Source organism: Macroventuria anomochaeta (genome assembly GCF_010093625.1).
Source record: "Macroventuria anomochaeta strain CBS 525.71 unplaced genomic scaffold BU25scaffold_15, whole genome shotgun sequence".
NCBI classification, from domain to species: Eukaryota; Fungi; Ascomycota; class Dothideomycetes; order Pleosporales; family Didymellaceae; genus Macroventuria; species Macroventuria anomochaeta.
The window spans coordinates 179,115-199,099 of record NW_022985376.1 but is presented as its reverse complement, the minus strand read 5'-3'; the positions used below and the strand labels follow the sequence as shown (position 1 = coordinate 199,099).

At 51.0% G+C, this 19,985-nt stretch overlaps 10 protein-coding genes across 10 annotated transcripts in view; 5 read left to right on the top strand and 5 right to left on the bottom strand.

Moving 5' to 3' along the window:
* Positions 1-489, top strand: part of BU25DRAFT_44806 (HET-domain-containing protein) — a 3,652-nt gene extending 3,163 nt beyond the window's left edge. The window contains exons 3-4 of the mRNA XM_033709578.1: positions 6-345; positions 482-489. Coding sequence (XP_033562012.1) covers positions 6-218 — 213 coding nt within the window. The 3' untranslated portion in view covers positions 219-345; positions 482-489. The remainder of the gene's footprint in view (positions 1-5; positions 346-481) is intronic.
* Positions 490-869: 380 nt separating this feature from the next.
* BU25DRAFT_410474 (RmlC-like cupin) lies at positions 870-2,198 on the bottom strand. The gene has a single exon (XM_033706301.1). The coding sequence runs from the start codon at positions 2,109-2,111 to the stop codon at positions 1,008-1,010; it is 1,104 nt and encodes a 367-aa protein (XP_033562011.1). The 5' UTR covers positions 2,112-2,198; the 3' UTR covers positions 870-1,007.
* A 509-nt stretch (positions 2,199-2,707) lies between these two features.
* Positions 2,708-5,357, bottom strand: BU25DRAFT_431149 (MFS general substrate transporter; the record flags this gene model as incomplete). The annotated part of the gene is made up of 6 exons (XM_033708647.1): positions 2,708-2,874; positions 2,986-3,264; positions 3,364-3,365; positions 3,488-4,235; positions 4,319-4,526; positions 5,214-5,357. The coding sequence occupies 6 exons, from the start codon at positions 5,355-5,357 to the stop codon at positions 2,708-2,710; spliced, it is 1,548 nt and encodes a 515-aa protein (XP_033562010.1).
* Positions 5,358-5,591: 234 nt separating this feature from the next.
* On the top strand, positions 5,592-6,703 carry BU25DRAFT_431148 (Clavaminate synthase-like protein; the record flags this gene model as incomplete). The annotated part of the gene is made up of 2 exons (XM_033708646.1): positions 5,592-5,634; positions 5,682-6,703. 2 exons carry the CDS (start codon positions 5,592-5,594, stop codon positions 6,701-6,703), a joined length of 1,065 nt encoding a protein of 354 aa, XP_033562009.1.
* A 381-nt stretch (positions 6,704-7,084) lies between these two features.
* On the bottom strand, positions 7,085-7,726 carry BU25DRAFT_458222 (uncharacterized protein; the record flags this gene model as incomplete). The annotated part of the gene is made up of 2 exons (XM_033710185.1): positions 7,085-7,561; positions 7,646-7,726. The coding sequence occupies 2 exons, from the start codon at positions 7,724-7,726 to the stop codon at positions 7,085-7,087; spliced, it is 558 nt and encodes a 185-aa protein (XP_033562008.1).
* Positions 7,727-8,358: 632 nt separating this feature from the next.
* On the bottom strand, positions 8,359-9,396 carry BU25DRAFT_431147 (uncharacterized protein; the record flags this gene model as incomplete). The annotated part of the gene is made up of 1 exon (XM_033708645.1): positions 8,359-9,396. The coding sequence occupies one exon, from the start codon at positions 9,394-9,396 to the stop codon at positions 8,359-8,361; it is 1,038 nt and encodes a 345-aa protein (XP_033562007.1).
* Positions 9,397-9,628: 232 nt separating this feature from the next.
* BU25DRAFT_410471 (uncharacterized protein) lies at positions 9,629-10,493 on the top strand. Its single transcript, XM_033706300.1, has one exon. The coding sequence runs from the start codon at positions 9,992-9,994 to the stop codon at positions 10,289-10,291; it is 300 nt and encodes a 99-aa protein (XP_033562006.1). The 5' UTR covers positions 9,629-9,991; the 3' UTR covers positions 10,292-10,493.
* BU25DRAFT_312080 (heterokaryon incompatibility) lies at positions 10,351-10,620 on the top strand (the record flags this gene model as incomplete). The annotated part of the gene is made up of 1 exon (XM_033702150.1): positions 10,351-10,620. A coding segment is annotated over one exon (270 nt), but the record flags the coding sequence as incomplete, so codon positions are not given.
* Positions 10,621-13,246: 2,626 nt separating this feature from the next.
* On the bottom strand, positions 13,247-15,261 carry BU25DRAFT_340411 (MFS general substrate transporter; the record flags this gene model as incomplete). Its single annotated transcript, XM_033702810.1, has 3 exons — positions 13,247-13,768; positions 13,915-14,599; positions 14,648-15,261. 3 exons carry the CDS (start codon positions 15,259-15,261, stop codon positions 13,247-13,249), a joined length of 1,821 nt encoding a protein of 606 aa, XP_033562004.1.
* A 2,213-nt stretch (positions 15,262-17,474) lies between these two features.
* BU25DRAFT_421346 (uncharacterized protein) lies at positions 17,475-19,325 on the top strand (the record flags this gene model as incomplete). Its single annotated transcript, XM_033708082.1, has 2 exons — positions 17,475-18,124; positions 18,236-19,325. The coding sequence occupies 2 exons, from the start codon at positions 17,475-17,477 to the stop codon at positions 19,323-19,325; spliced, it is 1,740 nt and encodes a 579-aa protein (XP_033562003.1).
* Between the last annotated feature and the right edge of the window lie 660 nt (positions 19,326-19,985).

Here is a 19,985-nt window from a genome sequence, read left to right as displayed (position 1 = left end):
TCAAGGTGCGCGACGCTACGCTTGCAGAGACTCACCCTGATCGGCTAGCGTCACAGCATGCACTTGGTGTTTCCTACTGGGCGAATGGACATATCGAGGACGCTGTAAGGCTGCTAGAGCATGTGGTCAAGGTACGAGGCGCTACGCTTGCAGAGACTCACCCTGACCGACATGCATCTGAGCGTTGGCTGTCCTATATGACTTCCAACCAGAATTAAATTGTTTGCTCGTTCCATGAAACATCGTTCTACTAACCAGCACATTGCTTTAGATCGCCTCAAGTGGCTTTAAGCTTTCGAGATTATGTCATAACGGCATCCTTCATGTTTCTGCAGACCAGACTAGGTACGTCAATCATACATGAGTATTGCAGCGAAGAGTGCCTGCATGTCTCCGCGAATAAACCCGGAGTAGGTGTAGTTGGACGCTGCACGCCTTCGCAATTTGGAAGTAACTTTTGACACACTAATATATGTCCTAGAGTCTCCGAAATGACAATAGTTGTAGTTTCCAACGGGATGGCAGGGGTGCATCGTCGTCGCAGCTTCGAGCACTGCAGACAAAATGCCTGTAAGTATGCTCGAGACCGCTGTAATGTTACTGTTTGACCTTGGCGGTGAATCATGCTACAACTGAAGTATATTTCCGCGCTGTCACGAACTTCATGGGATGGTGGATTGCAGAGTGGTGTCGTTTGGAGATCTTCGTGCTTCTGCGCGGCAGGATGTAACCGAGGGATTTTGGAGCTGTGGAGGCAGACTGAAGGTTCTCCACGTGACGAACTTCCAGGCGCGTTTCGAAAAGTCGAATGCAAACGAAAAGTGACGAGCAGAAGGACTGGAGGCACAGTGAGGCAGACTTATATAGAGGTAACTTCTGGTGTGCACATGGCTAGTGAAGATCGTGAGAACTGTGTTAGAAAACGAAAACGACTTGGTGATATTGAAAAGTAAAGAAAAGCTATATACAGGCCGCCTCAACGTGACGATGTTACTAACATTCTTCATCTAGTGAATCATACTCTTTCCAATTTCACTCTCCCAGTTGTGCGCCCGCTCAAATCCGTTCGAATGTGTCTGATAGTCCTGCATAGCTTGCATAACCTCGTCCCTTGACGTAACAACAAAAGGTCCGTACTGAACAATAGGCTGGTCAAGCGGCAAACCGGCGACCAAGATGAACCTCGACTCCTCTGCGCCCTCCTCAACCGAGGCCTCGATACTGTCACCCTCCTTGTCAAACACAACGTTGTGGTACTGCTCGATCGGTCGTGACTCGCCGCCAGTGGAGAAGATGGTGGTGCCGTTCAGAAGGTAAGCGAAAGCGTTCCAGCCCTTAGGCAGCGACTGCTTGACGGTGCCACCAGGCTGAACAGTAAAATCGAGGAGCCAGACCGGTGTGTATGCCAGCTCCTTCAGGGACTCTGTGCCGTAAGCCAGACCGCTGATGACCTTGACCTTGACCTTGCCGTCCTCTGATGTGGCTTCAGGGATCTCCTTAGCCCTCAAGTCGCGGTATCTTGGTTCGCAGGACTTGAGCTCCTTGGGCAGGTCAACCCAGAGCTGCATGCCCACGTTCGCCTCGCCCTTCTCATTCTGTTGTGGCATCTCTGCGTGTACGATACCGCGTCCCGCAGTCATGAACTGCAGATCGCCCGTCTCGATTGTACCCTTGTTGCCAGCGAAGTCTTCGTGGTCTACTGCGCCAGAGAGCAGGTACGTGATTGTTTCCTGGCCGCGGTGCGGATGGTCGGGGAAGCCAGCGCCCGGAGGAATGGCGAAGTGGTCGAGCATGAGGAAGGGCGAGAAGTTGCGGAGCTTGGGTGTGCCCACTGAGCGGCGGACGCGAGCGCCTGCGCCTTCAGACTGCTCAACTGCGAGGAAGGACTTGGCGATCTTGCGGGGCGCTGTGGTGGTGAACTGCTCATCTGGGATGACGGGCAGTCCGCGGAACATGCCGTTTGCAGCCATGCCTGTGGAGGTAGTCGTAAAGTTTTGTGTAGATGTGAAGTGCTTCGTCAAGCGTGTAAAGCGCGAGAGCATGTATGGGTTGTTGTAGATTGCTGCTGCAATTGCGATGATGGCGAAAAAGATGGAGGAGAGCGTCTTCATCAGTCGAATGGGCGAGCTATATAGCTGTGGGATGAGGCTCGAGAATGTTCGAAGGAGGAATTTGAGGGGTTCGAGTAGAGTTCAGCCATCATGACATGTGCTTGGTAAATGTTTAGCAAAGCGGCGCATCAGAGTGGTAGGGCTTAGCGTGCTTTCTGCTTTGTCAAGCTGAGCAAAGCAGATCAAATCCACGGAAGTGTGGGGCGTGTGGGGTTGCGGAGGGCGCATTAGCCAATAGGAGGGGTGTTTCCGCACGACTTCACTGAGGATCAAATCTTCCAAAAGTCAGGTTTGGCAAGCTAGCGTCTCGAAGAAAGGAGATTATTATTTCTATCATGAATATCTTGTGTTCCATCTCTAGAACCTCGCATGAGGTACGCAACAAGAACCGCACCAACGTAACCATTTCAAGCAGTCAAACCTCCTCACGTCCGAAAGCACCAGGCTTCTCGCCGTCACTGCTACTTCCATCACTATCGACCTTGATTGGCGTAGTGTGGCCTAAGAACTAGTCGAAGTTCGTCTTGGCAAATTTCCTCGCCGATACCTTGTTCTCGAATAAGACGTCAAGCTCAGCAATGGTCCTATCCTTAATCTCAGGGCAGCATGAACCACATGAAGGCGATAAGCAGAGCAGTAAGCCCAGCGTAGAAAAAGCCTGTCATACCGGCCCAGTCCCATTCTGTGGGTGAGAGCATATGTGGGACGACGATATTGTTGAGAATACTTCCCCATTGAAGAGTCAGAATACTGTGTCCAAGACCTTCGGATTAGAAGGTAATGAACTTACGATGTTGTAGACGTTACTAGCTAGAACAACGGCCTTGATCTTTAACCTTGTCGAGGAGATCTCAGCGACAATGGTGTAACATACAAGGCCAACTGTGAAAGTTGTAGAAAAGCGTGGACACCAGCAAAATACATCCCAGAGCCAACGCCGCGCCTGTGTTGTCGCGAGAGATAACACCAAGACCACCAATGACCATAAGAAAGGAACAAAGGATGATCAGACCCCCGAAGTACAACGTCCGGCGTCCAATGCGGCGTATGAGGGACCAGGGGCCAATAGTACTGGTGAAACTAAGGCAGTACTGGCCAATGTTGAGGTTGAGCGCTCCTTCTTCGTCAAGACCAGACTCGCGGTAGATCTGTACTGAGTAGCCCATCATTGCATGTCACGGTTTGGGGTGCTCCTGCCTATCGTACCTCACCTCCATGAGATTGACTGCCACGTCACACTAGCGTTGTTTACAGCTACTCACCTATATATACTGTTCGTAGCTTCACTCAATACAACCTCAGTACAATCTTCAACTTCTTCCTTTGCGTACAGTTCTTCACTGAACTCTGACATCGCAGCACCGCACAGCGCTTACGTAAGCCAGACGACACAAGCAATAAGCGTGCGGCGCTTCTCAACGCCTGTGAAGCAGTCGATGTAGTTTACGCCACCGTTCGTCGCTTCTTCGAGGTCATTGGTGTGCTTGATCAAAGCAAGGGCCTGATCTGGATCGAAGTGAACATCAGGCTGCGGTGTTGTAGTCTTAACGAGTGACGCCCGTGCTTCTTCGTAGCATCCTTTACGAACGAGCCACCAGGGCAACTCAGGAGCCATGAAGGCGCCAAGGAAGATAAACAGCACCCAAACCCATTGAATAGCGATTGGAATGCGACAACTCCAGTCATTGCCTAGGGTTTGACAGCTGCGGAGTGTGCCTGCTGCGACAAGTTGGTCCATCACCCAACACAGGTTGATGTAGGTGGTCAGATAAGGGTGGATGGTTGAAGGAGTGGTGTCCGAGGCATACGTAACGGTAAGAGTCTGGAAAATTCCCCATGGCAGACCGTTTACGATGGAACCGGCTACAATCATGCCGCTACCTTGAACGAAGAAGTGGGGGAAGTTGAAGATGACGGATGCAAGCAAGGCGCCATACATGGTCTTCTTGTAGCCAAACCATTCAGAGATGTAGCTATTTGCCCAGAGACCAATGATGGAGTCTGCTTGCACACCGGTTTGGATTCCAGCTTGCCAGGCAGGTGAGATCCTGAGGTTACCATCTGGGTCGGGCTCTGTGCTGAGGCGTTGGCGGAATTGATCATAACCAAGGAAAGAGCCCAGGGCTGCGAGGTCGTACATGCAAGACAGTTAAGAAGGCTTCTGGCATCGATGTTCGAAACTTACCCTTCCATCACAACAGCCAAACTCATAGCCGTTGAACAAATTATTGCCCACTTGTTCAGGCGAAGAGCTTGTCGAACAGTCATTGTCTTCTCTGCATCGGTTGCAAGTCGAGCATCCTCCTGCTGTTGTCCAATGTTGGTGCGGACAGCGCTGAGGCGCCGAATGGCTTCGTCGTTGACACATACAGTGCCAACGGTCGTGTGAGACCACTGAAGATCGTCGTCTCCTTCCTTCAGACATGGTGTTTGTGGTATTGAGATGTGAGTAGAGGTTCAGGATTTACCTGTGATCGAAGCGTTGCAGCGCCGAATGCAGCCCTGACTATATACTTGAGTATCATTTATAGGGACATAGTCTGAGCCACATACAAACGCCAATGTCTGACTCTACCTCAAAGATAGTGGGTGGAAGAAGCAAAAATCCAATAAGGATTGTCACCCGAGTTGAGGCTGGACACGATCTGCGTTGAATGTGCGGGTTACATTCCTTGCGTGTTCGCTTATCTTGTCAGGCCATAAGGTGGCTTCAAGCCGTCCGCTTGCAGCTCAACTGCATTCCCGTGCGGGAAGTAACAGGTCAAGGTTTTGCTGTAAACCAGTGCAGCCGCACAGTTCGTCCAGTCAATCAAATAACGTGGAGGTCTGAACGAAGTCAGAACAAGAAAGCTCGAGCTCCCAAGGTTCCAAGAGCTGGTCGTGAGAACAGAAGAAAGCTGACGGTATGAGGGTCGCATGACCGGACAAGGATTGAGCGCTACCACAAGCTGAACATGAGGAGGGCACAAGATTCTATCATGGATGCACTCGAAGGTTGATGTTAGGTCTGGGTTTGGCCCTCACGCGCGACACGCAAAGTACACGCTAGCCAGCCTGCGTCATAACTTCACCTCGCACAAACCCCACGGTTTGACAACTTACCCCAACTTTCCATTTCGACGACCAAAACATCATGTTCCATCTCATTATGTCTTTCACAACAGGAGCTGAGTCAGCATATTCAAGGCGAAGTGCTCTCAAGAGTGGGACTGGTGGGGTGAACTCCTCTCGGAGCTTTGTCGGCATCGTGGACACCCCCATCTTCGACACGCTCCGCTGTTATCGATATGCGTCGTGTGAGGGGTAGCTATGTCGGAGATATACGCTGAGGGGCGAGGCTGAGGTTGTATAAACGTTACAGAAGGCGCAGTTGATCATTTGCAGTAACATCACAACATCTACCACGTTGCACAGCCGTCGATCCTTACTAGACTCCGCATACTTTTCATCAACCTCATAAATACGATAACAGCGATCAATATGCCGAGCGCAGGTGATGCACCACCAATCCTCGACTTCTCGAGTAAGTACTGTATATTACACTTCATGCGCTACTCTGACCTGACCAAGGCTTCTATAAAAACGATCCTGCAGCAAAGAAGAAGCTTGTAGAGGAAGTCAGGGACTGCTGCTTGCACAATGGCTTCTTTCAGATCACAGGACACAATGTACCCCTCGAGTTACAAAACAAGATCATGAACTGGAACAAGAAGTTCTTTGACCTAGAGCTGGAGCAGAAGAACACGGTGAACAAAGACACAACTAACACATGGAACCGCGGATACGAGCTGATGAAGTCACAAATTCTGGAAGAAGGCACACTACCTGAGCTGAAGGAAGGTTTCTATATCGGCGACGAGATCACGAAGGATCACCCCTACTTTGTCAACAAGAAGCTCAATTCTGGTCCCAACATGTGGCCGTCCGAAGAGATCCTCTCCAATGTTGAGGGCTTCAAGAGCACAGCACTTGACTACTACGGTCAAGTCGTCGAACTGGCTAAGGATATCCTCAAAGTTCTGGCACTGACACTGGATCTGGAAGAGAGCTGGTTCGACGACTTCAGCAGCGACGCAGTCGCCACAATGCGCCTTCTGCACTACCCATCCCAGCCGGCAGACAGCCCTGCAAAGCTCACACGAGGCATTGGTGCGCACACGGATTTCGGCTGCGTCACAATCCTGCTACAGGGCGATGTCGCCGGCCTGCAAGTCTATGACTACTCCACAAAAGAATGGCTCGACGTCACACCTACACCTGGCGCTTTCGTCGTCAACCTCGGCAACCTGATGATGCGCTGGTCGAACGACAAGTACATCTCCAACTTGCACCGTGTCATTAACAAGAGTGGAGAGGAGCGCTACAGTATCCCGGTGTTCTTCTCTGGAAACCCAGATTACGAAGTCAAGTGCTTGCCAAACTGCATAAAAGAGGGCGAAGAGCCGAAGTGGCCCCCAATCACAGTCGAGCAGGCGATCAAGAATGGATACGCGGACTCGTATGGAAGGGCGGAGAAGTACAAGAAGGAGGCGGCAGCGAAGGCGGCAGGGGAGGTACTGGTGAAGCCTGGTCAACAAGTTGCTGTTGCGTAGGCGACAAAGTTTATTTTCAATGTACACAACGTGAATCGTAAATATTCTATTCATTCACCTTTTAAGTCTTGCAAAGATGGCGCATCCTGGAACGTGCTTTTATTTGATGACTGCTTCTGCATCGTGCTTTTCGCGCAACACTTGCCAACGAGCCAAGACAGCCTCAATATCCTTCAAAAGGTGGCTATAACTCAGCCCTACTTGCAGAATGATGAACATATGTCTAAGCAATACGTACTCTTCTCTGTACGCATAGTTCAGGAAGCCTTGCCCAACCAACGTCTCGAATGGCGACTTGATCTCCCTTAAACCAGACTCCTGTGGCTCCTTGGGTGCTTTGTACTTGTCACATTTATCTAACCCTTTTGCTTCCTCCCATAATTAGAAAGGTGCTTGACAAGCCACGTACTTCGGCACAAAGAGTGCATCGTCCCAGTCCAGCACTCCAATGATCTCGATCAAGCTATCGCTGGTGATGTTGATGAGGATGTTACGCGGATAGAGATCCATGTGTGTGAATGGAACGCGATTGCTAGCGCTCGGGAACCCGTAATCGTACATCTCCTTGGCCACGTCGCTGCATCTATCCCACCCTGATATTGGCTTCCGTAGATACGTGCTCTCCTGGTTTTTCCAGCGCTGACAAATAGTGGTGATAAATTTGAGAGTGTCGCTCCGCTTGTCAGCGGGCAGTGAATGTAAACTGCCATCGTAATCAGGGTCTGGCGGGATGCTCAGCGTTTGCATCTCAAAGTATGGAGTTTTGTCGTTGTAGTCACCGATGAATGCGCAATTGCCATGTGATAGCTCATGCGTGTCAAGGATGAGCTTGGTGATCTTGCGGGTCAGATCCTTGCGCTGCGCCAGATTGAGCTGGTAGAAGATGGATCGGAGGTTTTACCCTGGCAGAAAGTATTGTTGGGCGTAGGATGCCTCGAGTACGTTATCGCTGGAGATATCATAGAGGACTGTTGTAGGGATAGGAAGATCCAACTTCCAACTTGCAAATTTGAGCGTCGCCATGTTGCGCTGCATATGCTCGTTGCCCCATCGAGATATGCGAATGGTGTGATGAGAGACTGCTGGGGTTGGTAGACATCTTGGAAAGTCGAGAGCTGCAAGTATTTTGTGGTAGCCTCACCGAATAGATGAGAGAAGACCTTGGGATTTTGGGGCGGAGATGCTGATGCCGACAATGCGGTTAGAGCTTCCGCCGCGCATGCGCTGTAGCTGGATATCGCCAGTGTTGGCACTGGGAAAAAGCTGGAAGGCGAGTTGCAGTACCTTGTTCTTGAAGCTATCCCTCGGTTCATGAGAGTATTGGTAGGGTCGAAGATGAATCTCCGGAACAATCGGAGGTGGGGATGTCAGCGCACCCCCTGGTGGTACTGTTAGGCGCATCAGCAGTACTGCGCAACTCATCTGCACGAACGCTTTTGCTTACTTCAGACGAAGACAAAGTGGCCTTACATGCAACGCGGGTGGTGGAGATTTTGGCGAGACGCAGCACGGTGGAAAAGGGTTTGCAGTCAAGCTATCAAACAGGAAAGAGCAAACGGTCGCAGCACTTGTGCGACGAAAGATTCTATACTAGAAGCAAAGGTGCAGGCTATGAGATGACCCTGAAGAGCTTGTTCCGTCCAGAGAGCTCCAGATCAATCGATGATATGATGAACAGGTCCAGTAAGTCTTCGTTGGATTTCGGACCAGGAAGCCATTCTCCTGTTGTCCTGAGCCCAAAGTGTACCCTTGACAGCATGAGTCCAGATCCAATTGTCGCAGAGGATGAGGTCATCGTCGTCGCCATAGAAACTGGTTGGGACATCTGCCTCCCAGATCTTGACCGTGTCGCCGTCAGTCCAGTCTCTGGTGTCTTTTGGTGTACGGTGATTCGAGTTCACATCCACTAGGATGACGTCCAAGCTCTGACCCTTGTACGCAGAGAAAAGGCCGTTGACGTCTGCCGCGCTCAATTCCACTGGCCGGAGTAGGACAAGGGTCTGCAGTGTCGATATAGAGAAGCAGAACCTCATCGCTACATCGTGAAGGTCTTGTATTGTGATAGCGAGTCTTTTCAGATTCGGCGGTGGTAAATGAAAGTAGTCCGGAACGTCGTAGCTTGCGACCAGCTCCTCCAGGTTTGGCATTCCCAGAAAGATATTCGAGTCTCTCTGAGAAAATCTCGCGTTCTCAACCTCGCTAGGCGGAGAGTATACAGGCTGCATGTCCAATACCAGTCTCTTAAGCATCGGCCCGATAATGCTGCAAAGATCCATGATCTGTGGCAGCCGTACCATAGGCGTCGCTCGATTATACTTTGAGTCTTCATTCAATGTCTTCATTGGAGATATAAATGCAGCAGTGATATACTGCAGTACCTTGGCATCGTTCCATAGTTCGTCGTTTCGTCCAGCTTGTCCGTAAGCAAGTGATTGAGGATGGTTGCCACCAAGCTCGAGTCCTAATGTTCTTCTCAAGTATGCGTAGCTCACGCAATCGCTTACGTAAAGGCAGTGGCGATATAGATATCTCGACGCAACTGGATATATTGAATGTGAGGTAAGCGTGAGTGCTCGTAAGGTTTTGGTGACAAGACTCAAGGGATCGAAAATAGGTTGCCGTCCATGAGGAGTTCCAACCAGTTGATCAAGCACGTTGAGGATGACCTCCAGCGGCAGTTTAAGATGTGCCATTTTCGGCGTAGCTTTGATATGCATGATCTTTTGTAGAAGTAAGTCAAGACAGTGATGTGTGAGTGTTGGCGGTTAGCGGACCCACCGGTGAGAGATGGGGAAGGGTTCAAATGGGCAAGAATAGCCGATGTGGTCTTACGTCAGAGGGCGCTAGTGTGTACTCCTCCTCGCGCAGTTTTATGGCAGCCAACAAATCCCACGAACATGTCGATATACTGCTTGGGCCGCTTGGGATGAGGTCTCGAGACTAACACCACCTCAACGAGGACCTCCGCAGCTTGACACACACGGTACACCAATATCTATTCTCCATCCGAACTCAACCTACCAAGTACAAATGAACATCGAATACCGCATATTTGAACGGCTCTTGTGAAAGTTCTACGAAAACCACTCTTGTCTTTGCAACCCCTCAGGATCAGCGTTCCTCTCACCACGATGTTTTGTGACTAGTGTTACCTGCTTTGTCGATGCATGTTTGATGAAATAGAGAAGGGGACTCTTGCTGGAGTCGAGAGGCCAGCTTTCATGACTTCTCAGATGGCACTCACCCAAGCTGGTACGTGTCAATCATTTTCAGGAATTTGGAGTGACTATGTTTGGGATGCCGAGTCCGAACGTACAATCATTCGGAGTAGAGAACGAAAAGGACAGAGCCCGGTTTCAGTTTTGCCACAATAGCTACACTGAAAACGTCTTTGACCTCCGACCGGACCTGACTAGTGTGAGCGACAGCATTAAAGGGATCGAGCGGGTGAATAGCTACTGTGCACCGGCCGATTCTTCAGACCCTACACTAGCCCGACTTGCGCAGTCATGGATCCAAGGCTGCGTCAACTCTCACACGGATTGTCGCTCCGGGCAAGAGGCACAGCATCGGCCCCACGACTGTTAAACATAGAGACCAAAGGCCTCCGTTTAGTCAATGGAAGCGATTACCATGCACCCATCCTATGGGCAACATTGAATCATTGCTGGGGTCCAAATCCGACCTTTGTCAGGTTGACAGAGAGCAACGTCAATGCATTTCGAGCCAACCTATCACTTGATATATTGCCGCCAACATGTCGAGATGCAGTAACCTTCTGTCAGAGCCTCGGACTTGAGTTCCTTTGGATTGACAGCTTATGCATACTGCAAGAGGGTTACAGCAGTAACGATGATTGGCTCCTCCATAGCAAGGCCATGTGCAGGATCTATTCAATCACACTGGTAAAAATTGCAACAGACTGGGCGATGTCGACAGAAACGGCATCTTCAACCAACGACGACCTGCATGTATTCGAGGGTTTACAATACACTTTGAGTGTGGTCCACTGCCAGGACGGTGGGATCTGGGACCCTAGGAGTATTACCACCATAAATACTTGAGTCTACTCAATAGCCGAGATTGAGTGATGCAAGAGGCTCAACTCTCACCGCGGAAGATCATCTTCGGCTCATATTGTGTACAGTAGCAGTGCCGTGAACTGCCATACTGCAAGTCAGAGAGATATCCAGCCGGTTCCGACTTGCAGTAGAAGCTGCACGACTTTGCGCTTCCGACGCCAGAGGCTGCAATCGAACGGCCCTTGGCTAGCAACGAAGCGTTTTGGCACTTCCTGAAGGCGGCGCATCACTACGCAGGTACCGCCCTTACGTACCCGGACTCAGATAAGTTCGCTGCATTTGCCGGTATTACTAAGTACTATTCTCGACTATTTAATGAAAAATATATTGCTGGATTTCTCAAAAGCCATTTACCTCTGGCCTTTGGATGGCGGCTACAAGAAATGCTGCCCAGTAGGGCGCAAAACAACTCATCGCACTGTGTCTCTTCAGCTACTTATCGAGCTCCCTCGTGGAGTTGGGTGAAGGTAGATTCCAGAAGCAGCCCCTCCTTGGCTATCCCTTTGGGCTTTAGAAAAGAAACGGAATTCGTGCAGCTGTGTGATCTTGTCGACTATCGCGTTTTGCCATTTGATCCAACAAACCTCTCCGGACAACTCAAGTTCGCAAACCTTACTTTGCTTGCTCGATTGAGTGACACAGCTGGGACCCTACAGAAGAGAGTAGGTCCGCTTTCAGGAAATGCATATACCAGCTTATCCGCTCCCAAAAAGTCAAGCTGCGGCAGGCTACTTTAATAGTATCGACGATCTTTATTTGACGCAGAGCGAGGCTATAGTACTATTTCTGAACGTGGATCTAGATGAAGGTCATTCGAAAGTCGCCTTTCTCATAGTAGAGAGAGCACAAGAGCTCGATACACCAACATACAGTCGAATTGGCTGGAGGCTATATAGGACTCATGAGAGGCTCTTGATGGCTTCAGGTCGATTGTCACAGAAGCCAGAGAAAGAGATTGTGCAGATCTGATACGCGTCAATCCGGACTTACGTATTCCACCCTACATTTGAGGCAGGCAATCAAAGTGCAATTTGCAAGTCAAAAGGTTCACGAAGTGCACAGCAATGTTCCGCTACCCCTAGAGATTTTCCGATGAACGGCCTCAAGCTTGCCAGATCTCATATGAGGCGAAGTTGGCAGTCTTTAGAACAATACACTTCACCTCACACATGCAAAACCACACACTTGAGTTTGGGACAGACGGACAAGCATTCTGAAACACAAGAGGCAAAGGAATCAGCCATTACTTCAAAGGACTCCAAATAGCGTGTTGTAATTATGTCGTGTACTTTCATGACCGTCGTAGCCATGTGGGTCAAGCGAAAGATTCGAAGCACATGTAATTGTCGTAAGCGAGTTTTGACACGAAACGTGACCGGCTCACACAACATTCAGCGCTTGTGCTTTCTTTCTACGTGTTTATGGAAGATCCGTCAAAGACAGGAAGCAGAGGCAGAAACATCAACAATATGTTGTCCAACAGCACGAAGCCCATGACATATATTATGGAAGTGTTTTGATTCGCGTGAAAGCAAGTACATGTTCTCAACCATTCTGGTATTTTCAAAAGTAGGAAACAACATCAGCCTCTGTCTCCTGCAATCCGGACATGTGACAGTACTCGCAAACTTTCAGATTTTTGTCGAAAGCAGACGCAGATGTTTTGACTTCGTGAAAGCTGCAAAACGTGGTGATAACAGTTAGATGATTTCTGGGTGTCCTTTTATACCTTCCACTCAGAGACAAAAGGCTCCTCGCACTCATGCTTGGGATAGCTTAAGGTTTTGTTAAAAGCCACTGACTTCCCCCACATGAACCCATCGCGTTTGAATTTTCGGCAAGTCCAGAAGAGCAGTATTCCACATTACAAATGTGTTGAAGTCTTTGAGAAAGAAGAAGCTCATCGATTCATGTGACTGCTCTTTTCGGAGAATATGATTGAAGTACCACAACAGACACAATAATTGGAGAGTAGGCTCGATATTCCAGTGGACGGCATGTCAGATGAGATTGCGATCTTCGAACAGAGAACACATGTACCGCCACACCCACACTTTTGATGTAAGCATGCCTTCCAAACATACAAAGATGCATAGTAAATTCTGTCAGAAGCAGCAAGGTTCTTCATGAAAGCGAAGGAGCGAAGCTGGAAAGCGCATGAGCACTTTGTACCTCTCTTTCGTGACACGAGCGTTCCTCAGACATGGAAGGTCTCAATTCGCGTTTTTGGAAGGACAGACACAGCATCCATAACAGTCGATGTATGTTGTTTGGATTTGAAGTGGCTGATGCAATGTTGGAAGAATGGATATGTGCAGTAAGTCAACCTTATATAAAAGTCCGCCTGGCACGGGCACGTGTTCCGCTCACATTAAAGCTTACATTGTACAATATGGTATCTATGCTTTCCACAAACGGCGTATACTCTGCAAAACAACAAACAAACTTTTCAACACAATCGTTAAACCTTGACCTCCTTCCCACCCTCTGTAGTAGGCGGCGCAGTCCCCTTTTCGACATCCAATGGCAAGCTCGCCTTGCTCTGCCCCTTGCTAGCCCTCTTCAACCTCTTCTCTGCCTTCTCCGCCTCCCTCTCGGCTCTCCTCTCCTTCTCAATATCCAATCCTGTCTTCGTCTCCTCATGATGCTTGTCCAACACGTTCACCCCAATTAGCAATGATATGAATAACCCTACCGCACCAAACACGGCATACAGAATCCACATCTTGCTTAAGCTCTGCGCGAATGCGTCCCTAGCGATGGCCTTCTGGGGCCCAGGAAGTGAATTGATGAGGCCAACGTTCGCGCCTGCTGCACCACCTCCAAAAGACGATGCAGTTTGGTCGCCGAGGGAGGCACGGAGAGAGCCTTGTTGCGACTTCATTTCGTTTTGGAAGATGACGGAGCCGACGACAACGGAGATGGCGGAGCCAAGGTTGCGTGTGAAACCGAATGTTGCTGTTGCTGTTGCGATGTCGCGTTTCTGTTGATATATTAGCACATGCATACAATTGATAATGATAAGCCATTGCGGCAGACGCTACCCCGCGCATGTAGTGAGGTATAGTGACCTTGATCTAACATTGGGGAATGTCTACCCCACTGGAACCGAAAATTGAATGTACTTACAGGGACAAGACTCTGCATGGCGATAAGGGGAGCCTGGAAGTTTGGTCCTACACCAATACCAGCAATGACCTGATAAATGATGATCTTTGCCCATCCCGAGTTCGCTCCGAGATCGATGAACAGACCAGTACCAAGGGTCATCATGAACATGCCGAACCAAATAATGGGACGATACTGTCCAGTGTTCCTGATTGTGATACCCGTCATGATCGAGAAGATAGAAAGAGCGATCGCGGTCGGGAGCAAGTAAACACCAGAAAGGATGGGTGTCGCGCCGAGAACGGCCTGGAAGTACAGGGGTAAGAAGTAGTTACCGGGAATGAATACGAAGGCGTGGCAGAAGCAAGTACCGAGAGCGGCGACGTTCGAACGCTTCGAGAAGATGCTCAGAGGCATGAGCGGGTAAGGCGCAAGTCGTGATTCGACCACGAAGAACAAGCCAATGGTGACGACACCGAAGATGATCAAGCAGAGCACGATTGCTGAGTCCCATGGATGCGCAATGCCGCCGTACTCAAGGCCGAGGAGAACCATAATGGTACCTGAAACCATAGTCAGGGAACCAAGCCAGTCAACAGCCTTCAGTCCCTTGCGCAATGGTGTCTTCGGAGTGTGGATATCGAGGAAAAAGATCAGGATGATGAAAGCCAGGCCGTCGAACGGCAAGTTGATCCAGAAACACCATCTGTAAAAGTCAGTATAGATTCCTTATATCCCCAAGACCCAAACAAACCTCCAGTTGACCTTCTGTGTGAACAGTCCTCCCACAATCGGCCCCAGACTACTGGCGAGTGCCCATACACCACCGATAATACCAAAGTATGCTCCGCGATCGCGCATAGCGAACAGATCAGAGATGGCAATGTTGACCAGAACGATCAGACCGCCACCACCCATACCCTGGATGACTCGAGCACCAATCAACATGTTCATATTGACTGACAGCGCAGCGATCAAGGAGCCAACGAAAAAGATAGCATTTGTGATCAACAGGCATGGTTTGCGACCGAAGATGTCTGACACCTTGCCCCAGATTGGAGTTGCGGCTGAGTTCGCGATTAGGTAGGCTGAACCAACCCATGTGTATCCAGATGCAGAGTTGAACTCTTCGGCGATGGTAGGTAGGGCGGTCGTAACGATCGTGATATCTAATGCGACGAGAAGTACGGCGACGGCGAGCGAAAACATGATCAGGCTGACCTTCAGCTTGCTGCGCTGAGGTGGCTCCTCGTCGTGTGCTGCAGACGCGGCAGGTGCGTCGGTGGCGACATTTCTTTCAACTTCTTCCTTGGATGCAACCTCCTCTTTACTTTCACTGAGGGCGCGCGTTGCGTCTTCTCCATCCATCAGGGTGCGGTTGCTCTGCGGGGATGTCGGGGTATCGATGGCGATGTCATGGCTTGCATGGGTCGAGTCTGTGGTCGAGCCTGTGGTGTTCTGAGTCTCCCGCTCAGGCTTGTCAGTGTCAGTAGACAGATCCATTATGTAGTGTCAGATCTGCAGGGCAAAGCTTAGGAGTGGAGAGAGGAGAGCCGCAGCATTGTGGATTGCAATCTACGAGGATTCGAACAATAGTTGCGTCGCGAATTGTAATTGCCCTCGCGCCTCGCGCTCGGAACTTGCATAGCACCGAGATGCGCGTGCCTAGATTTAGCAGGGAGATCGTGTTGCGATCGCAGAATCGGAAGAGCTTATATCCGGACACTGTGTGCATGATTGAAGACCTCAGAAGTTATCGACTTGCAAACATCGTGAGTTTTGTGGTCACATAAGGTTGATGTGCACATGTGTAAGATCGAGTTACAGTTGGTAGGGACCTGCTTGCGTGTCTCACTTGGCAAGCAAGTATTGGCGGACCCTGTCAGACGGCTGTCCAACCCACAGTGACAGATCAATCATTTGATGGTTCGAAGAGCCCCTCATGCTCTCGTGACGACAACGTTATCTATTAGGCAGACTCTGGAGCGGTTCTCAAGATATGGAGCCGCGATAGTGAGAGCCCTGGATGAGCATCTCGGGATGCCTGTTCAGGAAGAACACTCAACAAGCATATCAGTTAGGCGCGCTTGATGTGCTACCCTGCAACGTCATATGTAGGTCGGTCAGCACCGAGAACAATTCGTCTTCTCAACCACAGCCCCGCGGAGAGCAAGATACTAGGGGTAACGCAACAGTGCGCAGAGAGTTGCGTCTTCTGAAATCAGCAATTGCAACGATGTGTTGAACGAGCTGAGTTGCATGCACGCAAAGGGCACTTTAGGGCTGTCGAACCCTTCAACCCCACTGCGCTACACATAGCCCTTTCTAGCGGTGCTTCTAGTTTGGGCGCTGGGAGAGAGTTGTGCATTCATAGATAGATGCGGGTCGAATTCGCAAACGACTGGCCTAGAGATCTCGATGCCGTGTTGGCGAGTGTCTTTCAACCATCTCGCGATGCGCCGTTTTCGTCATATGGAGGACTGATCGAGATGGACCGACTCCAAGTCTCCACATGTTCCCCAGCGCCGAGCATGCAGAGCTGTGGAGGAGACGAGCCTCCGCCTGAGCACCGACAGCTGAGAACGGCCACGGTGGCTTTCGTCATGCCACGAGTGGATGGTGATTGTGGTGTTGAGGAACTAAGCTGCAAGGCTAGACTATCTCGCAGTGTGCCAGCGAGTAGCAGAGGGGGCAGGGCAATGACTGCATCGCTCCCACCGTTCCACGCGTGGTACTCTGGAAACGTTATCAGCCTCTTGGAGCTGTTGGACAAGCATCTGTCTGATTGCAGCAGCCCCTCACTTCCCCGCCTGCAACCCTGACTGCACTTGAGGTTTACGAGTTGTTCCGCGAGGCTCTCTAGCTTTCGCCCACGCAGGACTCAACGGTCCAGGCTCTGCGTTTTCGTTGGCATGCACGGCCGATCATCCGAGGCAGGGCTCTGCAGCAGCCGAACCCGAGCCATGACAGAGCGAGTGCAGGCAGGCAGGCCAACGTCTGCGCAGACAGAAGACGCAACTGTGGGCCTGTTGACGCAGCACAGCAACATGTTGGTCTCTGATGTTCTTGCTTTCGTGCAGCAGAACAGTGGGCCGCCGCTTATCACGACCCGTTGCGTTCCATGGGCGCTCAAAGACCAAAGCTGGACGAAAGCATGCATCGGCAGCGTCCTTAAACTTTACCGTGGGTCTGGGGAGGCATTTTGCTTGGCCTTGCGCACTAAACTAGGTCTCGCCGCCAATTCGTCTCCCCAACGCCTCTCGCAACGTGCAAACTCATTCTCCCTTTTATTGCAACCCCCACGCGCGCCTGCATTTGTACTTGCACTTGCACGTTAATGTTGACGACCCGTACGCTGCCCTGCCCTTGCATCGCCCAGCCTTATTTGCATGTCGACCACTACATCACCCCGCGCGCCCGCTTGCTCCACCAGAGGATAAGACATCACGCATACGCATGTCGACACCGGCCAGCCGAAGGATCACCGCGGAGGGCGTCTTGGAACCGGATATCACCACCAGCTCCCACTCACTGTGACTGCTACTGAGGCATTGAGTCCGCGCACCCGCGCACCATCCACCATGGCTGAAGTGCTGCACACGCCGCGAGAGGGCTCGCCGTTTGGCGGACCCCCAATGGCGCGCACCACCTCGTCGTCCAACCTATACAACGCCTTGACGTCACCGCGAAGGAACCACTTCTCGCTGAACGACCTGCGCGTCCACTCTGAGCAGTCCGAGTCGTCTCGCGCCTCGTCGCTGCACTCAGAGTCCTCCAGCAGCCTGTCACTGGACACCAGACTGGACGAGTCGAGCAGCGAAGACGATGGCCTCACATTTCCCGACTACGGCAAGAGTCGAAGCGGATACAGCAAGGCGACAGACTCCTACGACCACACCGACTCGCCGAGCATCAACATCACCGGCGAGCAATTACCACCCTTCGACCCACACATCACTGCCGAAGGGACACTATCAACCGACACACCATTGACAACGCCAGACCCAGTACCCATTTCAGAGGACGACACAGCTGTGCGAAAGGAGCCTTCGCATCACGTGGACTACCTCTCGTATGAATGGAGGGAAGAGGATATCTGGTCCTCATGGCGACACATTGTCGAGCACAGGAGCGTTTACGGTGAGCGCTCTAGGCTCGAAAATGCCTCGTGGCGGACGTGGGCCAAGTCCCAGTTCAAATTGAAGACCGTGTCGCCCGAGACACTCAATTGGTGAGTTCCAAGCTTTTTGATCGGCACCCCCTGTCTTTAGCGTCGATCATCCCCATCCGTGCACGGCTGTCCAAGTTTCGTATCGCGATCGAAAGCTAACGAACAACGCAGGCTGAAAGATGTAGACGTGACTTGGTTGTACGGGCCCTTGCAGCCTGCTTGCAACAGATTCGCCTCGCAGCAAAACTCAGAGCCGGTAAGCCGCTTGTCTAAGAGCAGCTCTTTCCTGGGTAATGTGAAGAAGCCTATCTTGAAAAAGCGCAGCATGTCAGAGGCAATGCTGCAAAAGTCGCTCTCATCATCGTCGTTAGTGGCAGAAGCTGTAGAGATGGCTCAAGCACAGCGCACACCGACTGTCACACTGGAGCGCCGGAAACCTCGACCAATTATCGGCAGGAAGACTTCCGATATCCCCACCGCCTCGTCATTGATGTCAAGGACCACAAGCCGGGAACCTACAGATTACTTCACCTCGAGATCGACGTCCGGCCTGCATACACCATTCGAAGGCGAGAAGAAGCACATTCGTTTCGATGACAAAGTCGAGCAGTGCATCGCAATTGAAACAAAAGACGGAGATGACGATGAGGACGACTTCAACCACAACCCTTGGGCGTCACAGAACGATGAGGATTCATCGTCTGATGAGGGAGTGGTCATGATGAGGCGTTCGCGCAAGAACAAAAAGCGGCCGCTATCGAGAACCGCTTCGAAGACCAGCATTAGCAGCAGCAAAGCTGGCAACAAGACTATTGAGAAGCTACCATCCACGACACTAAAGTACAGAACGGACTCACCGGACGTTACTGAGCAGCAGCAGTCACACTCTCTGGGATTCTGGCGATCAAGTAGACTTTCGCCCTCGCCGTCCCAGGAGACACTTCGGCCATCGCACCCATCTTCGAACTTCCTCCTTCCCGAAGACGATGATGATGAGGAATACTTCAACCCTTCCAGAGCATTCGGCGTACAGCGCCCAGCCACCCCTACTGCCTCGGACCCTTACTCACAGCGAAACAAGCACCTCGAAGTACCCTCTGAATCCGGTGGTCTCCGAAGGACAGCATCAGGCATGATTGCGCCCTTCGAAGATACAGACGACGAGCCTCAACGCGGAGGCATACTGGGCAGCGTTGTAGATACCGTGAACACCGCAAGAGACATTGCACATGTAATATGGAACGTAGGATGGAAGAACTAAGAAATCAGGATGTAGATGAGGAACCGCATGTCATCACTAGCGACAGGCGTTATTGGCTTCCTTCCACTGTACCATCTTTAGGGCTGAACTTCTTTGAACGGGCACGAGTATATATAGTCTGGGTGAAAGGCTTGGGGACGGCTCTGGCGGCGGTGTACATTGTGAATCTTAAAAGTCTGCTCAGAGCTTACAGCTGGGGAGGCATGCATGCATTGGTGCGGACTATGGATATGGTTCGTAACCCCCGCGATAGTACATACGTTACAAACACTCATCTGATCTGCGAGCGTGCGGAGTGACTCTCGCCAAGACCGTAATATGCAGACGATGATGCGGAGTCGAGGTTGTCAGCTGTCGTCCCGTTGAACCAAACTTACTGATATCCCCAGCATGTTGGAACCGAACTGTGCGGAGGTCGTCAACAGATGGTTCGACGAGGTCACAGCACATCAGAGCATGCACGATTACCCCAGGTTTGAAATGTGGAGAACCAAGCTGTACGAAGCTCGGAAAGTTCCATGGTCAGGGGATGTCACGTGGATGTTCGGTACTGAGCATCTTGGTTCTCAACATAAAGGGGACCGAATATTCGACTGCGTGCGTGTAACATGCAGGGGAGCTGACCTGTCTCTCATGCTGCAGAGAACAGTGATTGCAACA